Raw genomic sequence first — 22,390 nt, 5'->3', positions numbered from 1 at the left:
GGTGGTAAGAGGTATCAGGGCAAAGAGAGGCTATGAGAAAAATCTTTCAGCGGGAGGAAGCTTGAGTATTTTAAGAAACACTCGGAAGCCAGTAGAAATGGAGCACAAGAAATAAAGGGTCTAGGGATACCAAATGAGGTTGGGGATGTGCAGGGGTGCGGACCTTGACGGGCCTTGGAGGCCATAGCTTAGTTTTTAATCATAAGAACACCTGGAAGTCATGAGGATACTGACTTGAAGTCTAAATAAATACAGGAATAGTCCTTCAAAAGCCCTGATGGCTGCCTGTCTTAAGATCTCCCTTCATTTTAAGTAGAGATCAGATCAGATCAGTCGCTCAGTTGTGTCCGACTCCTTGCGACCCCATGATTCGCAGCACGCCAGGTCTCCCTGTCCATCACCAACTACCGGAGTTCACTCAGACTCATATCCATCGAGTCAGTGATGCCATCCACCCATCTCATCCTCTGTCGTCCCCTTCTCCTCTTGCCCCCAATCCCTCCCAGCATCAGAGTCTTTTCCAATGAGTCAGCTCTTCGCATGAGGTGGCCAAAGTACTGGAGTTTCAGCTTTAGCATCATTCCTTCCAAAGAAATCCCAGGGCTGATCTCCTTCAGAATGGACTGGTTTGATCTCCTTGCAGTCCAAGGGACTCTCAAGAGTCTTCTCCAACACCACAGTTTAAAAGCATCAATTCTTCAGTGCTCAGCCTTCTTCACAGTCCAACTCTCACATCCATACATGACCACAGGAAAAACCATAGCCTTGACTAGACGAACCTTTGTTGGCAAAGTAATGTCTCTGCTTTTGAATATGCTATCTAGGTTGGTCATAACCTTCCGAATGCTAATCTCTGCATCAGAGATGGGGCCATGAAAGCCTCCACAAAGTGGAATGAAATGCCCAGAATCACTCATCTTACATTGTAAGGTCAGAGTCAGGAAGAGAACACAGGTTTCTGAAATTCAGATCTGCATTTATTTCCTGCTACACTATCATATAAGAGCAAAGAGCCCTCGATGGCAGAAGCACTAGTGGCCCAAGACTAGAAACTACAAATGAGTTTATCAAGGCATGATGGGCCAGATAAGGAGATTGGAGGAAAAAAATAGAAAGCCCAAGGGACCAGAGGGACATCGCCAAGACAACTTTCAGGAATGGTGATAATGACCCAAAAAAGTGTGGAGAGACAAGATCATTTGTCATTGAGACCAAACATATCCATTTTATTTTCAGTTTTCCAAGGGTATTTCAGAGCTATGATCTTAGGGGAACTACTGACCAAAACTGCCCACTCTGGCCAGGTACCACAGGGACGATTTGCATGAGTTGGATTATTACAGGAGGTCCTGGCAAGGAACATGGAACTAATGCTGCTGCTGCTGCTGCTGCTGCTGCTAAGTCGCTTTAGTCGTGTCCAGCTCTGTGCAACCCCATAGACAGCAACCCACCAGGCTCCGCCATCCCTGGGATTCTTCAAGCAAGAATACTGGAGTGGGTATAGAACTAATGGGCCACCACCAACCAACCAGAAGTAGACACCAGTCCACATGTCCTACCAACCTCCCAGAATTCTTCTCAATGGAACCATCTTGGCTGAGCAATGAATGCATGACCAGGAAGGACCCTGAGTCAGAGTGATTGGACAAAGACAATCTGCAAACTAAACCCATCACCATAAAACCTGAGACTGCGAGCCACATGGCAGAGCAGTTCTCCTGGGTTCCTTTACCTTCCTACTCCACCCAGGGGAGCTTTCTCAATAAAGTTTCTTTCTTTGTTAGCATGTGTGTCTCCTTGGACAATTCATTTCTGAGTGTTAGACAATAGCCCATGCTCAGGCCCCTTCCTTCAGCAGTGTGAACACTGGACAGTCACTTAACCTCACAGAGCCTTGGTTTCTTCTTCATAAAATCAGAGTTGGAAAATCCTTGCCAAGAGTGTCATTGAAGGGATCAAAAGAAATGGCCATGGAAACTGCATTTCACTTTAATAGTGGTTCACTATTAAAATAGGTCACTCTTCTAGTTCACAGCGTGGGCTTCCCTGGTGGCTCAATGGTTTAGCGCCTGCCTGCCAATGCAGGAGATGCAGGTTCCATCCCTGGGTTGGGAAGATCCCCTGGAAAAGGGAATGGTGACCCACTCTGGTATTCTTGCCTGGAAAATCCTGTGGACGGAGGAGCCTAGCGGGCTACAGTGTGTGGCGTCGCAAAGAGTCAGACAGGACTTAACTAAACAACAAACAACTAGTCCATAGTAGAGCCTTTAAGTTGATAGCTAAGGAAGTGATCTATTCCCTTAACTGTGGGAAAGAAAATACCAATCCTACCCATTCATCTCACCTGTAGCCCTGCTACAAGAATAAAGTGAAAGAACATGGAGAGACTCTGGTTGCTGAGATTCAGTAAGAACCGCACCATCAAGCTTACATGAGAAATCTGAAAATAACACCATGCTTTCTCTATGCAGTCTCAGGAGACAGCATCTAAGGTTATTCATGAATAAATTTGCCTAGGCATCCAGAGAGGATCTGAATTTATAAATGCAGGGCAAATCTTATGCTGTTAATAGTTATCAATAAATTCTTGGCCTAATGAACAAATTTCAAAACCCAAGATAAGGCACAGCACTCTGGAAGCTGCTGTGGCATAATTAGCTCCATGTGGAATGAGTGGAGGATGGGGAGGAAAAAGACAGGATAACTGGATTCAACTTTAATCCACTCATTATGGGCCAAACTATGGACAGAGGGTGTATCTGAATTGCCAATGTCCTTGTTTTTAAAACCCTAAGGACTTCCAATTACCCTCTTTATAAAGTCTAAACTCATTATTTATAAGATAGGCTCAGCCTATTTGTCCCACATTGCCTTCTTCTGTCTATCTGCCAAGATCCAGCCATATGGAGTAACTCTTCTGAAGGTTTCTTGGATCAATCAGCCTCACATGTTCATATGTGCTGCCTCCTCCAGGGCTCTTCCTATGCCCTCCCTCTCTCACTTCTGAACTCCTGCTCATCCTCACATCTCCATTTAGGAAGTACTTCTTCAGGAAAGTCTTCCCTGACTACCCTAATCCAGCTCAAATCCTTTCCACACCTTCCCATAGAACCCCACACTTCCTTTCTTAAAACACTCATAACATGGAAGAGCAGGATCTCTGTCTAGTTCACATCTCCCACCTGGACAAAAGTCTAGAGGGCCAGGGGCTTTATCCATCTTACTAACAACCAAATCGCCTATGCTCACACATAGGGGTTGCCCAAGAAAATGCATGGGAGAATGAATGGACTCTGGAAAAGGGATTAGAAGATTTCAGAGCAACACTTACCTAGAGCCTGGGGCTTCCAAGGTGGTGCTAGTGGTAAAGAATCTGCCTGCCAATGCAGGAGATATGAGAGACTCAGTTTCAATCTCTGCATTGGAAAGATTCACTGGAGGAGCAAATGGCAACCCACTCCAGTATTCTTGACTGGAGAATCCCATGGACAGAGGAATCTGGTGGGCTACAGTCCATGGGATCACAAGGAGTCCGACAGGACTGAACATCTGAGCACTACCCGGAGCCTGGGAATTTTGTGAGAAAGTGGCTATGCAGCCTTCTTTTACGTGTGTGCATTTTTTAAATGGGGAATTAATGAAATTTTGTGGGGGACACATCTCATTGTATGGGATGAAATATACTTTTAATTGCATATTTCAGGGCATCTGTCATTCCCAGCATCAGGTATTGAAAGTTAATTTTATCCTTTCAGCCCTCTAGTCTTCATGAAAACTTACAACTGACCCTACCACCATCGCTATGTGTCCAGGTGCCCTTGGAGGATATGTTGTTCCCAGGAGAAGCAACAGCATAATATCCAAAGCAACTGGACTCTAGGCTAAACAGGATGGGAAATCCCAGTCTCTGGCCCTCTTTCATTGTCACTTTAGTGGACATCTTATTTTAGGGGACATTGCTTAGGAAACAAGTCCGTGTGTGTGAGGATTGCCTGATAGTCTTGGTACATTCTTCTCTCCCTTACCGCCTCTCTTCTCCTTGGTTTGGGTGAAGCAAGACGTTCCATGCTGGACAGAAGTCAACAAACAGTGAAAAGCCAGCATATACCACACGGAGTCCAGCAGTGGCTGTGTGGAGGTGAGAGCTGGAAAGGTAAAATCAAGCTAACCTTGTTCACCTTCAGCAGCCAGGTGGGAAAGCATGAAAAGAAATAGAGGGTGAGAGAAGAAGTTGACTTGCACACAAAACTAAGACAAAGGAGCAAGTAAGTATGTCTGGGTACAAAGGGGAGGACAGTCAATCTGGGAAGAACATCCAAAGAGGGGAATTTGGGAGTCAGTACAAAATGAATGGTAGTTAACTGCTGGGGAAAAAAAAAAAAAGACATTTAGAAATGGCATTGGTGCCTCCTGCCCCTTGAAGAAGGCATGCATACATGTTCAGTCACTCACTTGTGTCCAGCTCTTCATGACCTCATGGACAATAACCCACCAGGTTCATCTGTCCATGGAATTTTGCAGGCAAGAGTACTGGAGTGGGTTGCCATTTCCTATTCCCGGGGATCTTCCTGGCTCAAGATCAGACTCACATCTCCTGCATTGGCAGGCAGATTCTTTACCACTGAGCCACCTAGGAATTGAATAAGGCAGGCAACTCTATTTGTTCCAGGATTGCAACCTTTCTGGCATCATTTTCCTATCATCTTTGCTCACTCCAGACCCCAAAGATGGACTTCCCTAGTGATCCGGTGGCTAAGACTATGTGCTTCCAATGCAAGGGGCTTAATCCCTGGTCAAGTAAGGCCCACATGACATGTGTCCAAAAACAAAAAAATAATGAAATAGAGCAAAAAATAAATCCAAAAGAAAAGGCTTGTTTTCTCAGAGATTCTCTGTGCTACCAGTTGGCTGATCCTCAGCAATAATGATGACCTGGACTTGAAACTCAGGATAGAATTTTCTGCATTTCTCACTTTATGGTGTATTGAATGTTTTCATTCTGTTTTGCACAGGGACAGGAAGAACCAGCTTCTAAATTTCCTAGAGAGGCAGCCCAAAACCTTAGGTTATCCATCTTCACTTTTATTCGCCTGTCTTTATCTTTCTCCCTCCTTTTATTTTTCACTTTTGTCTTTTCCTTATAGCAGACACCAGTATGAAAATCCATCCACACATAAATATTCTCCCAGTCCTCTGTCTCTTCCTCAAGTCCATGGATGATACAATTTCCCATGGCATCATTTTGCAGTGAAAGGCTTCTGATAAATCTCAAACTTAGTGTCCTAGTCTTCTTCTTCTCTTTGTGCTAGGAAGGCTCCAAATGAGCCATTGGGAAGAAAATAAAATCAAAAGGCTGAAAGACGGACAAAAAGGATCTAAGAGAGAGGGGAGAGAAGAAGGGGAAGGAGGGAGGGTCATCACAGCCAGGCAAAAACAAGGACGGATTGGGTTTTTTGATGGAACTTACAAAGTGGGCAAATTGAAAGGTCAGCACTGCTGGGAGGATAAAAGGATGAGAACAAAGAAACCACTTTATGCAGCGATATTAGTGCTACCAGGAGCAATAAAACTGCACGGCCACAATCGAACATCGGAGTGGAGGATGATGCTGGGGAGAGGCCCAGCCGATGCCTTCAGGATGCATGGGGCATTCACTGGGAGGGATGTGGACTTCAAAGCCCTGCAGGAAGCTCAAGGAGGAGCCCTTTGGACCCAAGAACGGACACGAGAGAGTTGAAATGCATGCCTCGTTTCTGCCACTGCCCACAGAGATCCCTCCATCCTTGAGCCACTACAGAGTAAAGAGGAAACCCAGACCTCAGCACGCACCTGGTGACAGTGCCATTAACCAATAGGTATTGTCTGAGCATCACTTACATTCCTTGGAGCCCTGGGGTTTCAAAAAACATGTGATTCATGGGGTTTTTTCCCTCAAGGATCTTGCAATCTAACTGTGGAAGCTAGCATTCGCTGCTGTCCAGTCACTAAGTCATGTCCGACTCTGCGACTCCATGGACTACAGCAGGCCAGGTTTTCCTGTCCTTCACTATCTCCCAGAGCTTGCTCAAACTCATGTCCGTAGTGTCAATGAGGCCACACATATGTGAAAAAAACAGATGGGATTATTAATTAAGGTGGCATCTCTAAGTTGAAATAAACACAAATTCCCCTCAAAGACAAATGTCCTCTTCAAGCTGTTGAATTCATTTAAAAAATAATAGTGTTTCAATCTGCAGACATGAAACATTATATTTAAAGACAGCTAATAAATTTGAATGCATCATAATTTAGTGTGATAGGTACTGCTCTGCTAAAGGCAAAGTTGTGATGCAGTTTTTATGATGAAGTTTCCCTTGTGTTGAAGTGAAAAACATCATGCTTAGTAAGATTCTCACCAAGATTTTAAGAACTTACAGTGTAGAGCACAGGAGCAGGAGGAAGACAGACTTCCTTTCTCTCAAGTTGTTTACATCTGCCTGGTCACAGAGAACAAGTAAACCCCCTGACAAGACCGAGATACAGGGAGACAGACCTGAGTCTAAGCAAGAGACAAACCTCTGCTTCAGGCACGCTCCATTGACTGTTCTGACACCGAGCTTAATATGGACAAGTGTTGTCAGGGAGACACAAGGGGGATCTTCCTCCTCTCTCCTTAGTACCGTCTCACTAGACAGGATTTACAATTAGAAGGATAGCCTTTAAAAAGATACATGCATCACATTGTTCATTGCAGCACTATTTACAAGAGCCAAGACATGTAGTTCCCTGGTGGTCTAATGGCTAGGATTCGGTGCTTTCCCAGTCAAGGCCTGGGTTTGATTCCTGGTCAGGAAAGTCTCTCTTTAAAGGCTTCCCTTATAACTCAGTTGGAAAAGAAACCACCTGCAATGCAGGAGACTCCGATTTGATTCCTGGGTTGGGAAGATCCACTGGAGAAGGGATAGGCTACCCATCCCAATATTCTTGGGCTTCCTTTGTGGCTCAGCTGGTAAAGAATCCGCCTGCAATGTGGGAGAACTGAGTTCAATCCCTGGGTTGGGACAATCCCCTGGAGAAGGGAAAGCCTACTCATTCTAGTATTCTGGCCTGGAGAATTCCATGGACCATATAGTCCACGGGGTTGCAAAGAGTCAGACACGACTGAGTGACTTTCACTAAGACATGGACACTACCTAACTGCCTATCAACAGATGAATGGATAAAGAAGAGATGGTGCCATGGAATACCACTCAACCAGAAAAAGGAATGGAATAATGTTATTGGCAGCAACATAGATGGATCTAGAGATTATCCATAATCTCTAGATGGATATAGAGATTATCAGAGTAAAGTAACTCAGAAAGAGAAAGACAGATACCATATAATATCACTTATATGTGGAATCTAAAGCACTGCATAAATGAACATATCTATGAGACAGAAACAGATGCACAGACATAGAGAACAGAGTTGTGGCTGACAAGGGAGAGGGGAGTGGGGGAGGGAATGACTGGGAGTTTGGGGTTAGCAGATGCAAACTAGCATATATAGGATGGATAAACAACAAGGTCCTACTGTATAGCACAGGAAACCATATTCAATAATCTCTGATAAAACAGAATGAGAAAGAAAATGAAATGAACATATAAATTCATATATATATGTGTGTATAACTGAATCACCTTGCTGTACGATAGAAATTAATACAACATTGTAAACCAATAACAGTAAGTTGTTTTTTAAAAAAATACAGGCTTTATTCCTGCCTTGGATTATGCTTTTGTATTTCTAAGCAAGTTTGTAGAAAAGGAAACTCTCTGGAATTGAAATAAACATTTATCTGGTGACTTATGAACAGTCAAACTTCTCAGCAAGCACAGTTAGAATGGAGACTTAGAAGAAAAAGTCCTGTTCTGGACTGCTCAGGAACATGTGAGACCGTATAATATAATAATATACGTAATATCACTTCAGTTCAGTCGCTCAGTCATGTCTGACTCTTTGCAACCCCAAGGACTGCAGCACACAAGGCTTCCCTGTCCATCACCAACTCCTGGAATTTACTCAAACTCATGTCCAAAGAGTCAGTGATCCCATCCAACTATCTCATCCTCTGTCGTCCACTTCTCCTTCTGCCTTCAATCTTTCCCAGCATCAGGGTCTTTTCCAATGAGTCAGTTCTTCACATCAGGTGGCCAAAATATTGGAGCTTCAGCTTCAGCATCAATCCTTCCAATGAATATTCAGGATTGATTTCCTTTAGGATGGACTGGTTGGATCTCCTTGTAGTCCAAGGGACTCTCAAGAGTCTTCTCCAACACCACAGTTCAAAAGCATCAATTCTTCAGTGCTCTGTTTTCTTTATAGTCCAGCTCTCACATCTATACATGACTACTAGAAAAACCATAGCTTTGACTAGATGGACCTTTGTCAGCAAAATAATGTCTCTGCTTTTTAATATGCTGTCTAGGTTGGTCACAGCTTCTCTTCCAAGGAGCAAGCATCTTTTACATAACATAGTCTCTATATAACATAGATATGTGTTCTCTAAATGTATTTAGCCTCTGAGTTAACAGATATACACATACATATATATGGGCTTCCCTTGTGGCCCAGATGATCAAAGAATCTGTCTGCAGTATGGGAGACCTGAGTTCCATCCCTGGGTTGGGAGGATCCCCTGGAGAAGGGAATGGCAACACAGTCAAGTATTTTTGCCTGGAGAATTCCATGGAGAGAGGAGCCTGATGGACTACATACAGTGGAGTTGCAGGGTCAGACCCGACTGAGCAACTAACACACACACACACACACACACACACACACACACACAGACACACGGTGCAGGAAAAAAAATTTAATTATATATATTTTTTCTTTTTTTAATTTAATTTTATTTTTTAACTTTACAATATTGTATTGGTTTTGCCATATATCAACATGAATCCGCCACAGGTATACATGTGTTCCCCATCCTGAACCCTCCTCCCTCCTCCCTCCCCCCCTCCTCCCTCCCTCCCTCCCTCCGATCCCTCTGGGTCGTCCCAGTGCACCAGCCCCAAGCATCAAAATACAAGGAAGGAGTTGTCAGGGAGAAGCATATAGGATAGTCTCTTGTAAACAGTGCCTTGATTTTGGAAGGGCTGAAGGAAAGAAGGGAAGGAAGAAGAAGGGGAGAGAGAGAGAGGAAAGAAGGAAAGATAGATTGGTTATTCCGTGCTTAGGAGATTTTATATGTGAATACTGCAAAATTTTGTATGGGAATATTACAATATTCTGGTCCATTAATTCTGCCAATTTGCTGTCCCTTATCTAAATCATTTGTCCTTGATGTTCGGTTGAGAAATGCAGTCACTGAAAAAAATAGCCCCAAAATAGCCACTCCTCATAAAACACAAAAGAGTTGGGCTACAGAGTTTGGTTTCATTTCATTTCCTTTCTCTCTGAATATAGTTCCCAGTGTGTCTATTCCTGGGAGGGTGGATAAAGCTGTCACCCTTAATGTCAGACTGTGTGTGTGTGTGTGTGTGTGTGTGTGTGTGTGTGTGCTAAGTCACTTCAGTTGTGTCTGACTCTTCATGACCCTATGAACTGTAGCCCACCAGGCTTCTCTGTTCATGGGATTCTCCAGGCAAGAATACTGGAGTGGGTTTCCATGCCCTTCTCCAGGGGATCTTCCCAATCCAGGGATTGAACCCAAGTTTCTTATGTCTCCTGCATTAGCAGACAGGCTCTTTACCCCAGTGCCACATGGGAAGTTATAACAGTAAAGAGGGCACAGGGACGCTTTATGCCTGGTCTCTGAGTCCTGAAACTGGGAGGAGGACTTGGGGTGCTAAACTCTTCCTTCTCCCTAGAGCATGGGATCCTGCAAGGTAGTGACAAGTGAAGAATCCATCTACCTCTCCTTTCATCACATCATGTGAATCAGACCCATTACCCGGGGAAACACCTGGAGAGCCCTCTTACCAGACACAAGATGAATGACCTTGTCCTATAAACCTAGACAGATGAAGATGTATTTCAGAAACACGTCTGTTTTGCTTCAGCAGAGAGCATAGCACAAATCCACAGGCTACACATACTGGTTCCAATGAGACTGGAAAGATGGATAAGCAGAAACCCAGGAAAACTGGAATAGATAAGGTGATGGGACCAGAGGTCTGAGTTAATGCATTAAGTGCTACAAACTCTTGAGGCTTCATTTAGCTTTTTGGTTTCCATCATGGCAATGCCATACACAGAGATTGGAGAAGTTTCCAGAATGTCCACCTATGGTACATCAGCTCCTCACTAAGGCCACTGGGAAGGAAGTGTGATTCACAGAATAGCAAGAGATGAAAGTTAATTTATTTCATATATCACACATTGAACCAAGGTAATAATGTGTTGCTTAGGAAAGATTATTATAGATAAATATGTAAGAGTGGTCCATAAATCGAATTATCAGTTCTTTAATGTGAAATAAGCATGTGCAAAATTATAGGACCTGTAATTAAAAACAACAGCTTTATTTGAAGAAATCTGTGGAAGCCTGTATTTATGATTTGCTTTTTTCTTAAGGTATTGTTTCTAACTGATTTTAAGGCAGCATTCCAAGATATATGTCTACCATATTAGCGAGAAAAGATGTGTAATCTCACTTATAAAAATGATATTTAAATACAAGTCTGGAGGGGATGGGATGCACTGGGTGGTTAGGATTGCCATATATACACTACCATATATAAAAATGGACCTCCTTGGTGGTGGTGGTGGTAAGAATCCACCTGGTAGTGAAGGAGATGTAAGAGATGTGGGTTTGATCTTTGGGCCAGGAAGATCCCCTGGGGAAGGAAGTGGCAACCCACTCCAGTATTCTTGCCTGGGAAATCCCATGGACAGAGGGGTATGGTGAGCTACAACCCATGGGGTTGCAGAGTTGGACATGACTAAAGTGACTGAGCTTGCATACAGGCATGTATAAAATAGACAACTCAACAAGGACCTCCTGTATAGCGCAGGGAACTCTACTCAATGCTCTGTGGTGACCTAAATGGGAAGGAAGTCCAAAAAAGAGGGGATATGTGTATACATACAATTTTTGCTAAGAAAAAATGGGTAGAAGGGAAAGGGAATCAAGGACAATTTCTGAAATCTGACCAGGACCATAGTATTTACATGAAAATACTAAGCTTTCTGTGCCCTCTCACTTGGAACAAGTTGTCCATCCAAATAGTTGTCTACTAAAGGTCCAGAAATGACTGAGCTTCCTCAGAGGGGTAGTTTCTGATTCTCCAAAGCTCCTTCTATAGTCCATTTATTGATGTCTCTTCCTGTGCAGAGAATGATGCTTAAAAGAATAGACTTTGGGTCATACAGCCCTAAATAAAATATGCTTCACTTAATATCTTCCATTTGTGTTACCCAGTTCAGGTCATTGAAATGTACAGAGCCTCTATAATATTTGTATGATGGGTCTAATAACAAACCCTCCTTAAGGATTCATATATTTAGAAAGATGTTTCATTGCTGTTCAATTGCTAAAAAGTGTTAGTCACTCTGCTACTGCTGCTGCTGCTAAGTCGCTTCAGTCATGTCCGACTCTGTGCAACCCCAGAGACGGCAGCCCACCAGACTTCCCCGCCCCTGGGATTCTCCAGGCAATAACACTGGAGTGGGTTGCCATTTCCTTCTCCAATGCATGAAAGTGAAAAGTGAAAGTGAAATCGCTCAGTCGTGCCCAACTCTTAGCGACCCCATGGACTGCAGCCTACCAGGCTCCTCTGTCCATGGATTTTCCAGGCAAGAGTACTGGAGTGGGGCACCACTGCCTTCTCAAGGGGATCTACCCGACTCAGGGATCAAACCCTGGTCTCCCCCATTGAAGGAAGATTCTTTAATGTCTGAGCCACCAGGGAAATCCTGTTCAATTGCTAAGTAGTGTCTAACTCTTTGAAACCTCATAGACTGTAAAAAACCAGAATGCTCTGTCCCCCATTGTCTCCCAGAGTTGGTCAAATTCATGTCCATTGAGTTGGTGATACTATGTCTAACACCTAGATATCAATAAACAGCAGTTGTATTATCAAAATTATCTATGTGATGATTCTTAAAATACCAGACATCGTTCCTAAATTGAACATACATCACCCTTTGTTCTTGTTGGCATATTATGATACTATGCAAATAACAACCACTGGCTACCATGTGTGTAGCAATAGTTCTAGGTCAGAGATGCCTCCGATGGCCTACAAGGCCCCTGACACTTGGTAGCTCTGTTCCTAAACGTGCCTCTGCAGAGTGACCAACGGTTGCAGGTGAAAACCTGGAGCAAAGGATAAGTGCTCTACAGAGCAACAGGAAGACTTCCAAATGACACCGATATGCCTCTGTGTCTAACGAAGAATTCATAGCAAAACACTAAAAATAAGCTAAAGAAAACAGGGTTTCCCTGATGGCTCTGATGGTAAAGAATCTGCCTGCAATGTGTGCAACCCATCTCACAAAACTATGTATTAGCTCAATCAACAGAAAATAACAGCTAGAGAAAGCCCTGTGATGGTGTAAGTTTCCTCCCAGGGTGGGGGAGGAGGAGGAAGAGGCTCTCTTTTAGCCCCTCCCTGGCTCTGGGGAGTGTCTGCTCCCTTGTTGTAGTCTAACACTGATCTACAGGGAAAAGTGCCTCTGCCCTTTGCTTTTGCAATTGATGGTCTTGGACTCCACTGTTATGGCCCCGGCTCCCTGAAAGGTCTATTGATTTATTTCTTTTATATTAGAAAACCATATCTGCTCATTATCTCAGAAGGTCACTGGAAGGGAGATATTTCTTCCAGCTTCAACATCAGATCACTTGGCCTTTTTCATATCTCTCTTGGCACGGCAGGAGCTTTGTGAGAAAAGGGGAGGCTGGGACAAAAAATAAAAGCACATTTTTCCTAGGCAGAAAGTTCAGTGCAAAGCCAGCAGAATACATAAATATACAAAGCAGGCTCATCAGCTAGTGGTCTTCAACTTCTATTTCAATTGTTTTTTCCAATGCTAATTATTCCTAGGAAGTCCTGCCTTAACTAAGGGGGCTAGAGACTCTCAGTCACTGGATTTTTTTTTTTTTTTTTTTGTAATTTCAGAGGCTTGAATTTCCCTTCTATTCATTTCCCAGCAGGGACCTAGGCTCAGCTAATATTTTCAAGACACATTTGAATAAGATATGGCATCATTCTAAAAAATTATTTTCACAAGAAAACTATATGTATTTAAATTACTTTTCCTTATGTATCCATGTTAGCTTGACTTTTCTTTTGTGCCTGTGTGTAAATGTATATTTAATTAGATGCCCCAGAAGGGCCATGTTAGGTAGATTAAACTAGATCTGCTTAGGTCAATGGAATCAACATTTCAACACATAACCATTCTGATGTTGCTATAAATTCATTCAGTGTCTCTCAAAATAGTCTCAGAATAAAATAGTCTCTGTTGTTGAGTCGCTAAATCATGTCTGACTTTTTGCAACCCCATGTATCCTAGAACACCAGGCTCCTCTATCCTCCATTATCTCCCTGAGTTTGCTTAAATTCATGTCCATTGAGTCAGTGATACTATCTAACCTTCTCACCCTCTGCTACCTCCTTCTCCTCTTGTCCTCAGTCTTTCCCAGCAGCAGGGTCTTTTCCAATGAGTTGGCTCTTCACATCAGGTGGCCAAAGTATTGGAGCTTCAGCATTAGTTCTTCCAATGAATATTCACAGTTGATTTCCTTTAGGATTGACTGGTTTGATTTCCTTGCTGTCCAAGGGACACTCAGGATTCTCTGGGACCACCTATACTTGAATCCTATTGGGATCTTATTTAAAATACAGTCTCCTTGGGCCCAAGTCAGCCATCCTGAGCTAGGAATTTAGAGGTGGAACCCAGGAATCTGTACTTTAAACACTCCTGATTGAGATCCTTTAGGCTCTTCAGATAAGAACTCTCAAGTGTATCTGTAGGTATAGGGCCTCCCTTCACTAAGACCACAGCCAATCCTTCATCCCACAGCCTGAGTGTAGGGGGAGCTCTCCTGCCAGAGGCCCAGGTTTCCAAGAGGGAAAAACAGCCCAGGGGGTTCTGAGATAAAAGGGATTTGCCAGAAAGCACTGTGCTCTGGGATCCTAGTAGATTACAGCTTTGATAATAGTCTTTTTAAATATAATTTTATTTACTTTTGGCTGTGCTGGGTCTTCCTTGCTGCCTGCGGTGAGCAGGGGCTACTCTTCCTTGTGGTGCTTGGGCTTCTCATTGCAGTGGCTTCTCTTGTTGGGCAGCATGGGCTTTAGGTGCTAGGGCTTCAGTAGTTGTGGCTCCTGGGCTCCGGAGTACAGGCTCAGCAGTTGCGGTGCAGGGGCTCAGTTGCTCTGTGGCATGTGGGATCTTACCTGTCCAGGGATCGAACACACGTCTTCTGCATTGGCAAGCAGATTCTTTACCACTGAGCCATCAGGGAAACCCTTGATAATGATCTTGAACCTCCTTAGTTTCCCTACAGGTCAATCAGAGAAACACTGATCCTTCCTTTCATTATAACAAAAGTTGGGTCAAGAATAAATGCTACATCAATGATAATGTACTTAAATCGGTGAATATTATGATATGTAAATTATAGCTCCATAAAGCTGTTAAAGAAACATTTAAAGACAATTTTTTTTTTTTTTTTTTTTAATGAATGTAACTTGAGTGTGAGTGTCTTCAGGAGGTAAAGTATGCGAGCCCTTAAGATCTTCATGGCAAAATTCTCTGGGGCTCTTCAGAATTCATCTGTTCATCCAGCTTATAATTACTGAGACCTGCTCTAGGCACAGTTTAAGACCGGGTACTACAAACTGAAACTTAAAAATCTTTGAATAAATTGTATATGCTAACTCTTGCCCCATAGCTTCCAGGGAATGAGTTCATACAACAAGCATTGAAGTGTGTTGATTTTCAGTTTGATTTCCTCACTATTTGTTGAACCAAGCTACCTGTAGGCTTCTGAATCTTTCCAATGTAAGAATTTAATTTGGTGACTAACAGACCAAAGCGGAGAGAGCAGCAGGAACCATTGAATCTGCATAAGGAGAGTTGTATTCACTGTGATTCTATCAACCAGGGGAACAAAGGGGGCCCGGCAGGGAGGGCTTCTTTTTATGACACTGCCAATGTACTGAATTTAAGGAGTCAGTGCTCTCTGTGATAATCTGGGAAAATTCCTGGAAATGGCACAGCTCCAAGACTGACCTCCAGGGAGAGGACTTGGACAGCCAGGAGCCATTGGCTATACCTAGGGCTTTCCAGATGGTGCTAGTGGTAAAAAAAAAAAAAAAAAAAAAAAAAAAAAATCTGCCTGCTAATGCAGGAGACAAAAGAGACATGGGTTCAATCTCTGGGTCTGGAAGATCCCTTGGAGAAGGAGATGGCAACCCACTCCAGGATTCTTGTCTGGAGAATGCTATGGACAGAGGAGCCTGGCAGGCTACAGTCCATGGGGTCACAGAAAGTCACACATGACTGAGTATGAGCACATCAGCATCAGGAACAAAGAGAAGATGAGGGGTAGGCTTTTCCCCTTCCTTCTCTGCACCCCATAATTAGATCTTATAATCCAGTGAAGCCCATGGAAACAACAAGCCAAAGAAAACATCTTTGGCAAATAGGTATTAATATAAGGTTAGATGATGGGAGTGACAACTTCAGGCTCTTGCGAAAGTTCAAGAAAGGTTAGTCACTTTTGTCATTTCTTTCTTTAAAAAAAAAAAAGAAGAAGAAATTCATTGATTTGGCTGTGCTGGGTCATAGTTGCCACGTGAGGAAATTTTAGTTGTGACATATGGTATCTAGCGCCCTGACCAGGGATTGAACCCAGGGCCTCCTGCATTGGGAGCACAGATTTTTAGCCACTGGACCACCAGGAAGCACTGCTGCTGCTGCTAAGTCGCTTCAGTAGTGTCAGGAACTGCTACCATACATTTCTTTACCAACAAACTCCACAAAGGCAGGGGGCATTGCTTCATTTGTAACTAATTTTAATTAATCTTCCCTTTTGTGGTGCCAGAAGAGCTGTGAAGTCTGATTTCATTTGCAGGAGCTCAAAACAAGTGCAGAGTGAAAATCCTCCAGGAACAGAACTCTGACAATTGATGCTGTGCAGTCTGGGTCACTTCTCTTTATTTCTACCCAATAAAAAGAATGCCAGAGTCATCAATGAGCATAGACGGCTCAATGTTTTACTGTCGGTTTTAAGTTATCACCAGCCTCTCAGCCTTCCTCTCCACTCAAAGAGCCTTAACTTTCCCTTTCATCATGTTTAGCCTGACATGAGTTTTAAACCACCCACAGGTTAAAAAATTTCCAGTAGATAAGGAGAATTAGTAGGGACCTAGATCTAAAGAATATTAGGGGGGGGAAGAGGAATTAACATATATAAAACATCTACTATATGCTGAATACTAGCCTACACACATTGTGTTAACCCTAAAACCAAATCTTCAATGTAAGCATTGCTCTTCTATTCTACAGATTGAATAACTAAAGCAAGAAGTTAAACAAAATGCCTTCTAGCAAACATTAAAGCCAAATTTGAAAGTTGAGCCTCACCTCTTCCATCAAACTGGTGTTTCAAAATTCAATAAAGAACTGGATTCTTTTCTTGAAGGTCAATTAGCACAATGCAGAGTGTGTGTCTTTCCTAGTTCTGCTTGGTTGCCTGCTGATCTAAAATTTAAGAAGTTCCATCAGCAATCAGAACTGTGATGTCTTCATTACACTTCAAGACTTAAACATGGTCCCCATCACCATGGTCCATAATCCACTGTCCTTTCTCTTTTATATTTTTGGTGCTTATTTTCTTTCATGTCATTCTCTTGATTGCAAGCCATGTCTACTCTGGCTGAATTCTTCCTTTTTAGTTTTACCTCAGACCACCTGTCCACTCTAGTTAGGCAGCTCTCTTCACCATCTCAAGGTTTCTGCCCCTCTTTCTCCTTAACTTGGTGTGACATCTTGCAGTTGCAGCATCCCTTAGCTTCCCTGTTAGAAAACCTTTCCCTGTGGATATAAACAGTCTGCTCTCAAACCCCTGGAACAAAGCATTCTCTCTACTGTGTGACCCAGTCCCTGGGCGTGGCTGACTTGGATACAGTGGCTCGGTGGTAAAGAATCTGCCTGCAATGCAATAGACTTGCGGGAGACATGGGTTTGATTCCTGAGTTGGGAATGTCCCCTGGAGTAGGAAATGGCAACCAACTCCAGTATTCTTGCCTGGGAAAATCCCATGGACAGAGGACCTTGGCAGACTACAGTCCATGGGGTCACAAGAGTTGGACATGATTGAGCAAACTGAACCACAGCAAACAACAATTCCAGAGGAGCAATCCATAGGCTGGCTGGTTGCCAATGACGTATAGGGTTCTTCCCACACAGAAAGAAGTTCTGCCAATGGAAAGCAGAGGCTATAACTGGGTGGAGCGTAGGCAAGATAAAGAATAAACTTCTGTCCTGTAAGAGGAAAGAGATTAAGCAGTCTTTTTTTTTTTTTTTTTTTTTATGATGGTGGGAATGGTTAAGTATAAAATTGCTAACAGTATTTAGGCTCCATTGGTCATACCTTGGGCCAATAGACCAGGGGTCTATTCAAGATGGTGGATTAGAAGGACAAATGTTCATCTTCTGTGAGAACTCCAAAACTGCAACTCCCTGCTGAACAACCATCGGCTGGAGAATGTTGGATCCCACCAAAAAAAGATACCTCACATCCAGGGGCAAAGGAGAAGCCCCAACAAGATGGTAGGAGGGGCAAAATCATGTTTAGAATCAAGCCCCATACCCGCCAGAGACGCTCAGAGGGTTCAAACTGAACAGTGCACACCAGGACCCAGAGGCCCCAGAGAGACTGAGCCAGACCTGCCTTTGAGCATTTGAGTGTCTCCTGTGGAGGAACAGGTCAGCAGTGGCCTGCCGCGGGGACAGGCACTCTGACTGCAGCAGACCTAGGTCACAGAGCATGTGGCATAAACCCTCTTGGAGGAGGTAGCCATTAGCCGCACCATAGAGCCACCAAGCAGACAAGAACCCCCAGGGAATTTGACTTTGGGGACCAGTGGGACTTGATTACAGAACTTGCACAGGACTGGGGAAGCGGACTCTGCGACGGCACAAACTAAATCTCGTGTGTGCCAGGAGACAGGAGAAAGGAGCAGGGTCCTCACAAGAGGCTGAGTCAGACTTGCCTATGAGTGTCCAGGGTGGAGAGGGGAATACCAGACCACCTTACGTGCCTCCAGGAGTTGGTGATGGATAGGGAAGCCTTGTGTGATGCAGTCTGTGGGGTTGCAAAGAGTTGGACATTACTGAGCCACTGAACTGAACTGAACTGGTATCTGGGACGCTCCAACTGAGGATCAAACCTATGACCCCTGCAGGGGAAGCACAGAGTCTTAACCATTGGACCACCAGGCAAGTCCTGAGCCAGAATTCTTCACAGGACTTTGAGTGTTCTTTGAAGGTTGGAGAAAGAGTCACCTCTGGATCCTAAAGCACTTTATTTCTCAAATTCTAGTCACCTAAAATGTAGATGACTTTTCTTTCCTAACTGAAATGTATAAAATAACCTTATCGTTGTGTTAAAATTGTATTTTTCACATGGGATACCTGAAGTCCATTCCTTTTTCCTTGCAAATCAAAGAACCCTGGTAGAATACTTTCCTTTTGTTGACCAACCCAATACTCAGCTATCTGTCTACCCACCTCCCCATGAAACCATTCCTAAATGAATGCAGTCTGTCTACTAATCTTAAAGTACATGTGGTATGTGTTCCATAATTACTGTTCAACTTCACACTGACTGTTTTCTATTTTAGTCTTATGTCTCCAGTCCTAATATTTAGGGACAATTTTGGCTCAACCTGAATGTTAACACAACCCTCAATCTTATTCCTTCCATCAGATCTTCAGAGTAAAAGAAAATAATGGTGTGGATTATAGCTAGCAGCACTTTTGCACAGAGTCCTAGAACTTCCTGGTGGGCGGGCTGTGTTGTTACTGCATTAACCTCTAATTCACATATGTGAACACTCAGACCAGTTAATGGTCAGTCAGCTAATAAGATTCAGCATGAACTCTCTCATCCTGGAAGGTCTGGGGTGATCCAAATACAGATGAGCCAGATGGAGAATTTTACTCTGTAACAAAGGATCAGCTTTCCACGGATGGGAGACCATCTAGGTCATAATGACACACACCAATAGGGCTTCTAGTCTCTAAATTATGAAGGCTCTAGCCAGGGCTCTTTTATTCTCTTTAAAAAAAAAAAAAAAGTAGTGACTTTCTAAAGCTGGGTTATTTTTATAGTAAGAGAGCTCCTGGAACAGTAAACAGGAGGTAAGTGTATCAGGCTTAAAGGTGAAAGGGGTTATTTAAGAGTGTTATCAGAGTTAGCCAGTTGCAAACACATAGAGTATCAGAAAACTATAAAGCTTTCCCTTCCTAGCAGGGCTCAATTATTCATCAGACCACCCTGCTGCAGGGGGAGGGTCCTTATAAACTTGGTGTCATAGAACTCTTGAGGTGTCCACACCTCTGAGCAACCTGCTGTACAGATGAACAGTTTAAAGAGTGAACATTATGCCTCTGTCCTTCCTTATCCCCAGTGCATTAGGGTTTTGAAAGTTATCAGGATAAAAATAATTTGTTGTTCAGTCACTCAGTCATGTCCCACTCTCTGTGACCCCATGGACTGTTGCACACCAGGCTTCCCTGTTCTTCACTGTCTCCCGGAGATTACTCAAGACTCAGGTCCACTGAGCTGGTAATGCTCCAACCATTTCATTCTCTGTCACCCCCTTCTCCTCCGGCCCTCCATCTTTCCCAGCATCAGGGTCTTTTCCAATGAGTCAGCTCTTTGCCTCAGGTGGCCAAACTACTGGAGTTTCAGCTTCGGCATCAGTCCTTCCAATGAATATTCAGGGTTGATTTCCTTTAGGATGGACTGGTTTGATCTCCTTGCTTTCCAAGGGGCTCTCAAGAGTCTGCTCAAGCACCACAGTTCAAAAGCATCAATTTCTTCAGTGCTCAGCCTTCTTTATAGTCCAGCTCTCACATCCATACATGACTACTAGAAAAACCATAGCTTTCCATTTCCTGCCACTTTCCAAGTGCAAAGGTGAGTCTATTATCCTAAGAGTGGAAAAATTACTCATGGGAAATTACACAGCAAGTTAGTGGCAGATTTGGAATTGAACCTAAATCTTTGGAAGCTTGCAAACCATGATTTTGACCCGTTACTCTGACATTTCTTATCTCTCCTCCCCAAGGAACACTAATCTTGATTGATCTTGTAGGAAATCATTATAAAATACAGGAAAGGGGGGCTTCACAGTCAAATTATCCGCCTGCAGCATCTGCCTTTGGGAGCTGCACAGTGCAGGGTAGCGCATTGAAGGCACAGAGAAAGTCAGCAGCGGTGAAGCTTGCTTTTCTTGGTTAACTCAGATTCCCAAATTAATTTGACTGCAGAACCCTATTTCACAGCATTCTATTGCCAGGGACACATCTTGGGCAGCAATGCACACCAAGTACAGCCTTGGTGAGCAGAGCCAGAAAACCCCATGCAGTTAAAAATGAAATGATACTTTCCCTTATGGAGAAAGATAAAATGGACACAGAGAGAGATATATATTATATAAAAATGTACATTATAGTGTCCTAAATACTTTCAGTATACATTTCATTATTATATTTTTTTTTCTTCTAATTTGCTCACTCACCATTAATTTTTTTAAAAGTCATATGTTTGAAACAGCTTTTTAAACCAAGGAATGCTGTCATGACTTTACATTGAATGTGCAGACTGTAGACACAGCAAAGCAGGAGCACAAAAGAAAAAGGAAAGCTGGATGGAAACACACCCTGAGCCTGGGGCAGGGGTGCCAAGAAGTCTCTTCACCTTCCCTGGGGGTTTGCCTCACCCATGTGGAGTGAAGGCCCCATTAGCCCTCAATGAACAATGGCAGCAGTGGGAGGGAAGTCTTGCTCTGGGGTCTTCATTTTTGCCCACAGAAGACCATGTAAGAGTAACAGAGAGCTAAGGAAGGAAGCACCCAGTGGGAAGAAATCGTCAGCCCCATCATGGAGGGAGCCAGTGTTATCCCAGCTCCCTTTTCTCCTGACGTGACATCATCACTTTTTTGCAAAGAAAGAAAGTGAAAACATTCGTAGCTCAGTCGTGTCTGACTCTTTGCGACCCCATGGACTGTAGTCCATCAGGCTTCTCTGTCCATGGGGATTCTCCAGGCAAGAACACTGGAGTGGGTGGTCATTCCCTTCTGCAGGGGATCTTCCTGACCCAGTGATCGAACCCGGGTCTCCTGAATTGCAAGCAGATTCTTTACCATCTGAGCCACCAGGGAAGCTCCAACTTTGTTGCAGTGGGGAAGCAAAGAGATCAATAGTGACACTGAGCTCTCACCAGGAAGGGGCTAGTCATGGTTCTGAGCGAGCATCAAGGTGTGACCTCTGCAAAACCAGAGGTGTATATATTTTTTTAATTATTTTTACTGTAGTATAGTTGCTTTACAATGGCGTGTTAGTTTCTACTCTACAGCCACTATTCCAAAAGGCACACACATCCCAATGTTCATTGCAGATTTATTCATAATAGCCAGGAAATGGAAGCAACCTAAATGTCCACCAACAGGGGGATGGATACAGAAGATGTGGTACATATGTACAATGAAATATTACTCAGCCATAAAAAGGAATGGAATTGGGTCATTTGTAGAGACATGAATTGACCTAGACACTGTCATACAGAGTGAAGTAAGTCAGAAAGACCAAGACCAAGGTGTCTATTTCCACAAGGTTTTCCTTCCATCTTTCAGACCCCACCCCTTGTGGACCTAGATTTGGTTCACACTTTTCTGCCTAAACTGTCTTACTCATCACTTCTTTTCCCAGGCTCTGCATCTATTCCAACTACAGACCTCCTGTCACTGTCTTCCATCATCTATACAAAGCTCATCATGCCAGACTTCTCACTAAAAACGAAATTATGGTTTTACTCCCGCTCTCGTCATCTTTTTTTATGGAGAACTTGGTCATGGTCATATTATATCAGCAATGTTTATTTCGGGTCAAACAGTCCTAGTTTTCCAGCCTAACTATACTTCAAGATAACTGTGTGACTGGGAAGAAGTTTCTTAACCTCTAAGAAGCTAACTTTCTTGCGTCAAAAAGGAAGATACCATATAGATGTTCCAGGGTTGCTTATAGTCTAAGGATTTGAAAAATGAAAAAGAGTAATAATGTGCTAAATGCTTAGAGCAGTGTCCTGCATAAAGGTTTGATTTTAGTGAAAGTCACCTCCCTTCTTACCATGACACTGGAAGGGATCAAACTCAGCCCATGTGAGGGCTCACTGTTACAG

The 22,390-nt window shown here is 43.4% G+C and overlaps 1 protein-coding gene across 2 annotated transcripts in view; it reads right to left on the bottom strand.

The window, feature by feature from the left end:
- AGBL1 (AGBL carboxypeptidase 1) overlaps positions 1-22,390 on the bottom strand; it is a 932,974-nt gene that overhangs the window by 174,803 nt on the left and 735,781 nt on the right. The window contains exon 23 of one of the 2 annotated variants that reach the window (XM_070775073.1): positions 9,023-16,683. The exons of the other annotated variant lie outside the window; for it this stretch is intronic. Within the exon in view, the coding sequence (XP_070631174.1) occupies positions 16,626-16,683 (58 nt within the window). The 3' untranslated portion in view covers positions 9,023-16,625. Of the gene's footprint in view, positions 1-9,022; positions 16,684-22,390 lie in introns of those variants that run through there. 2 annotated transcript variants of the gene reach the window in all.

This window comes from Bos indicus, chromosome 21 (assembly GCF_029378745.1).
Source record: "Bos indicus isolate NIAB-ARS_2022 breed Sahiwal x Tharparkar chromosome 21, NIAB-ARS_B.indTharparkar_mat_pri_1.0, whole genome shotgun sequence".
Classification (NCBI taxonomy): Eukaryota; Metazoa; Chordata; class Mammalia; order Artiodactyla; family Bovidae; genus Bos; species Bos indicus.
This window is presented reverse-complemented; position numbering and strand designations above follow the sequence as displayed.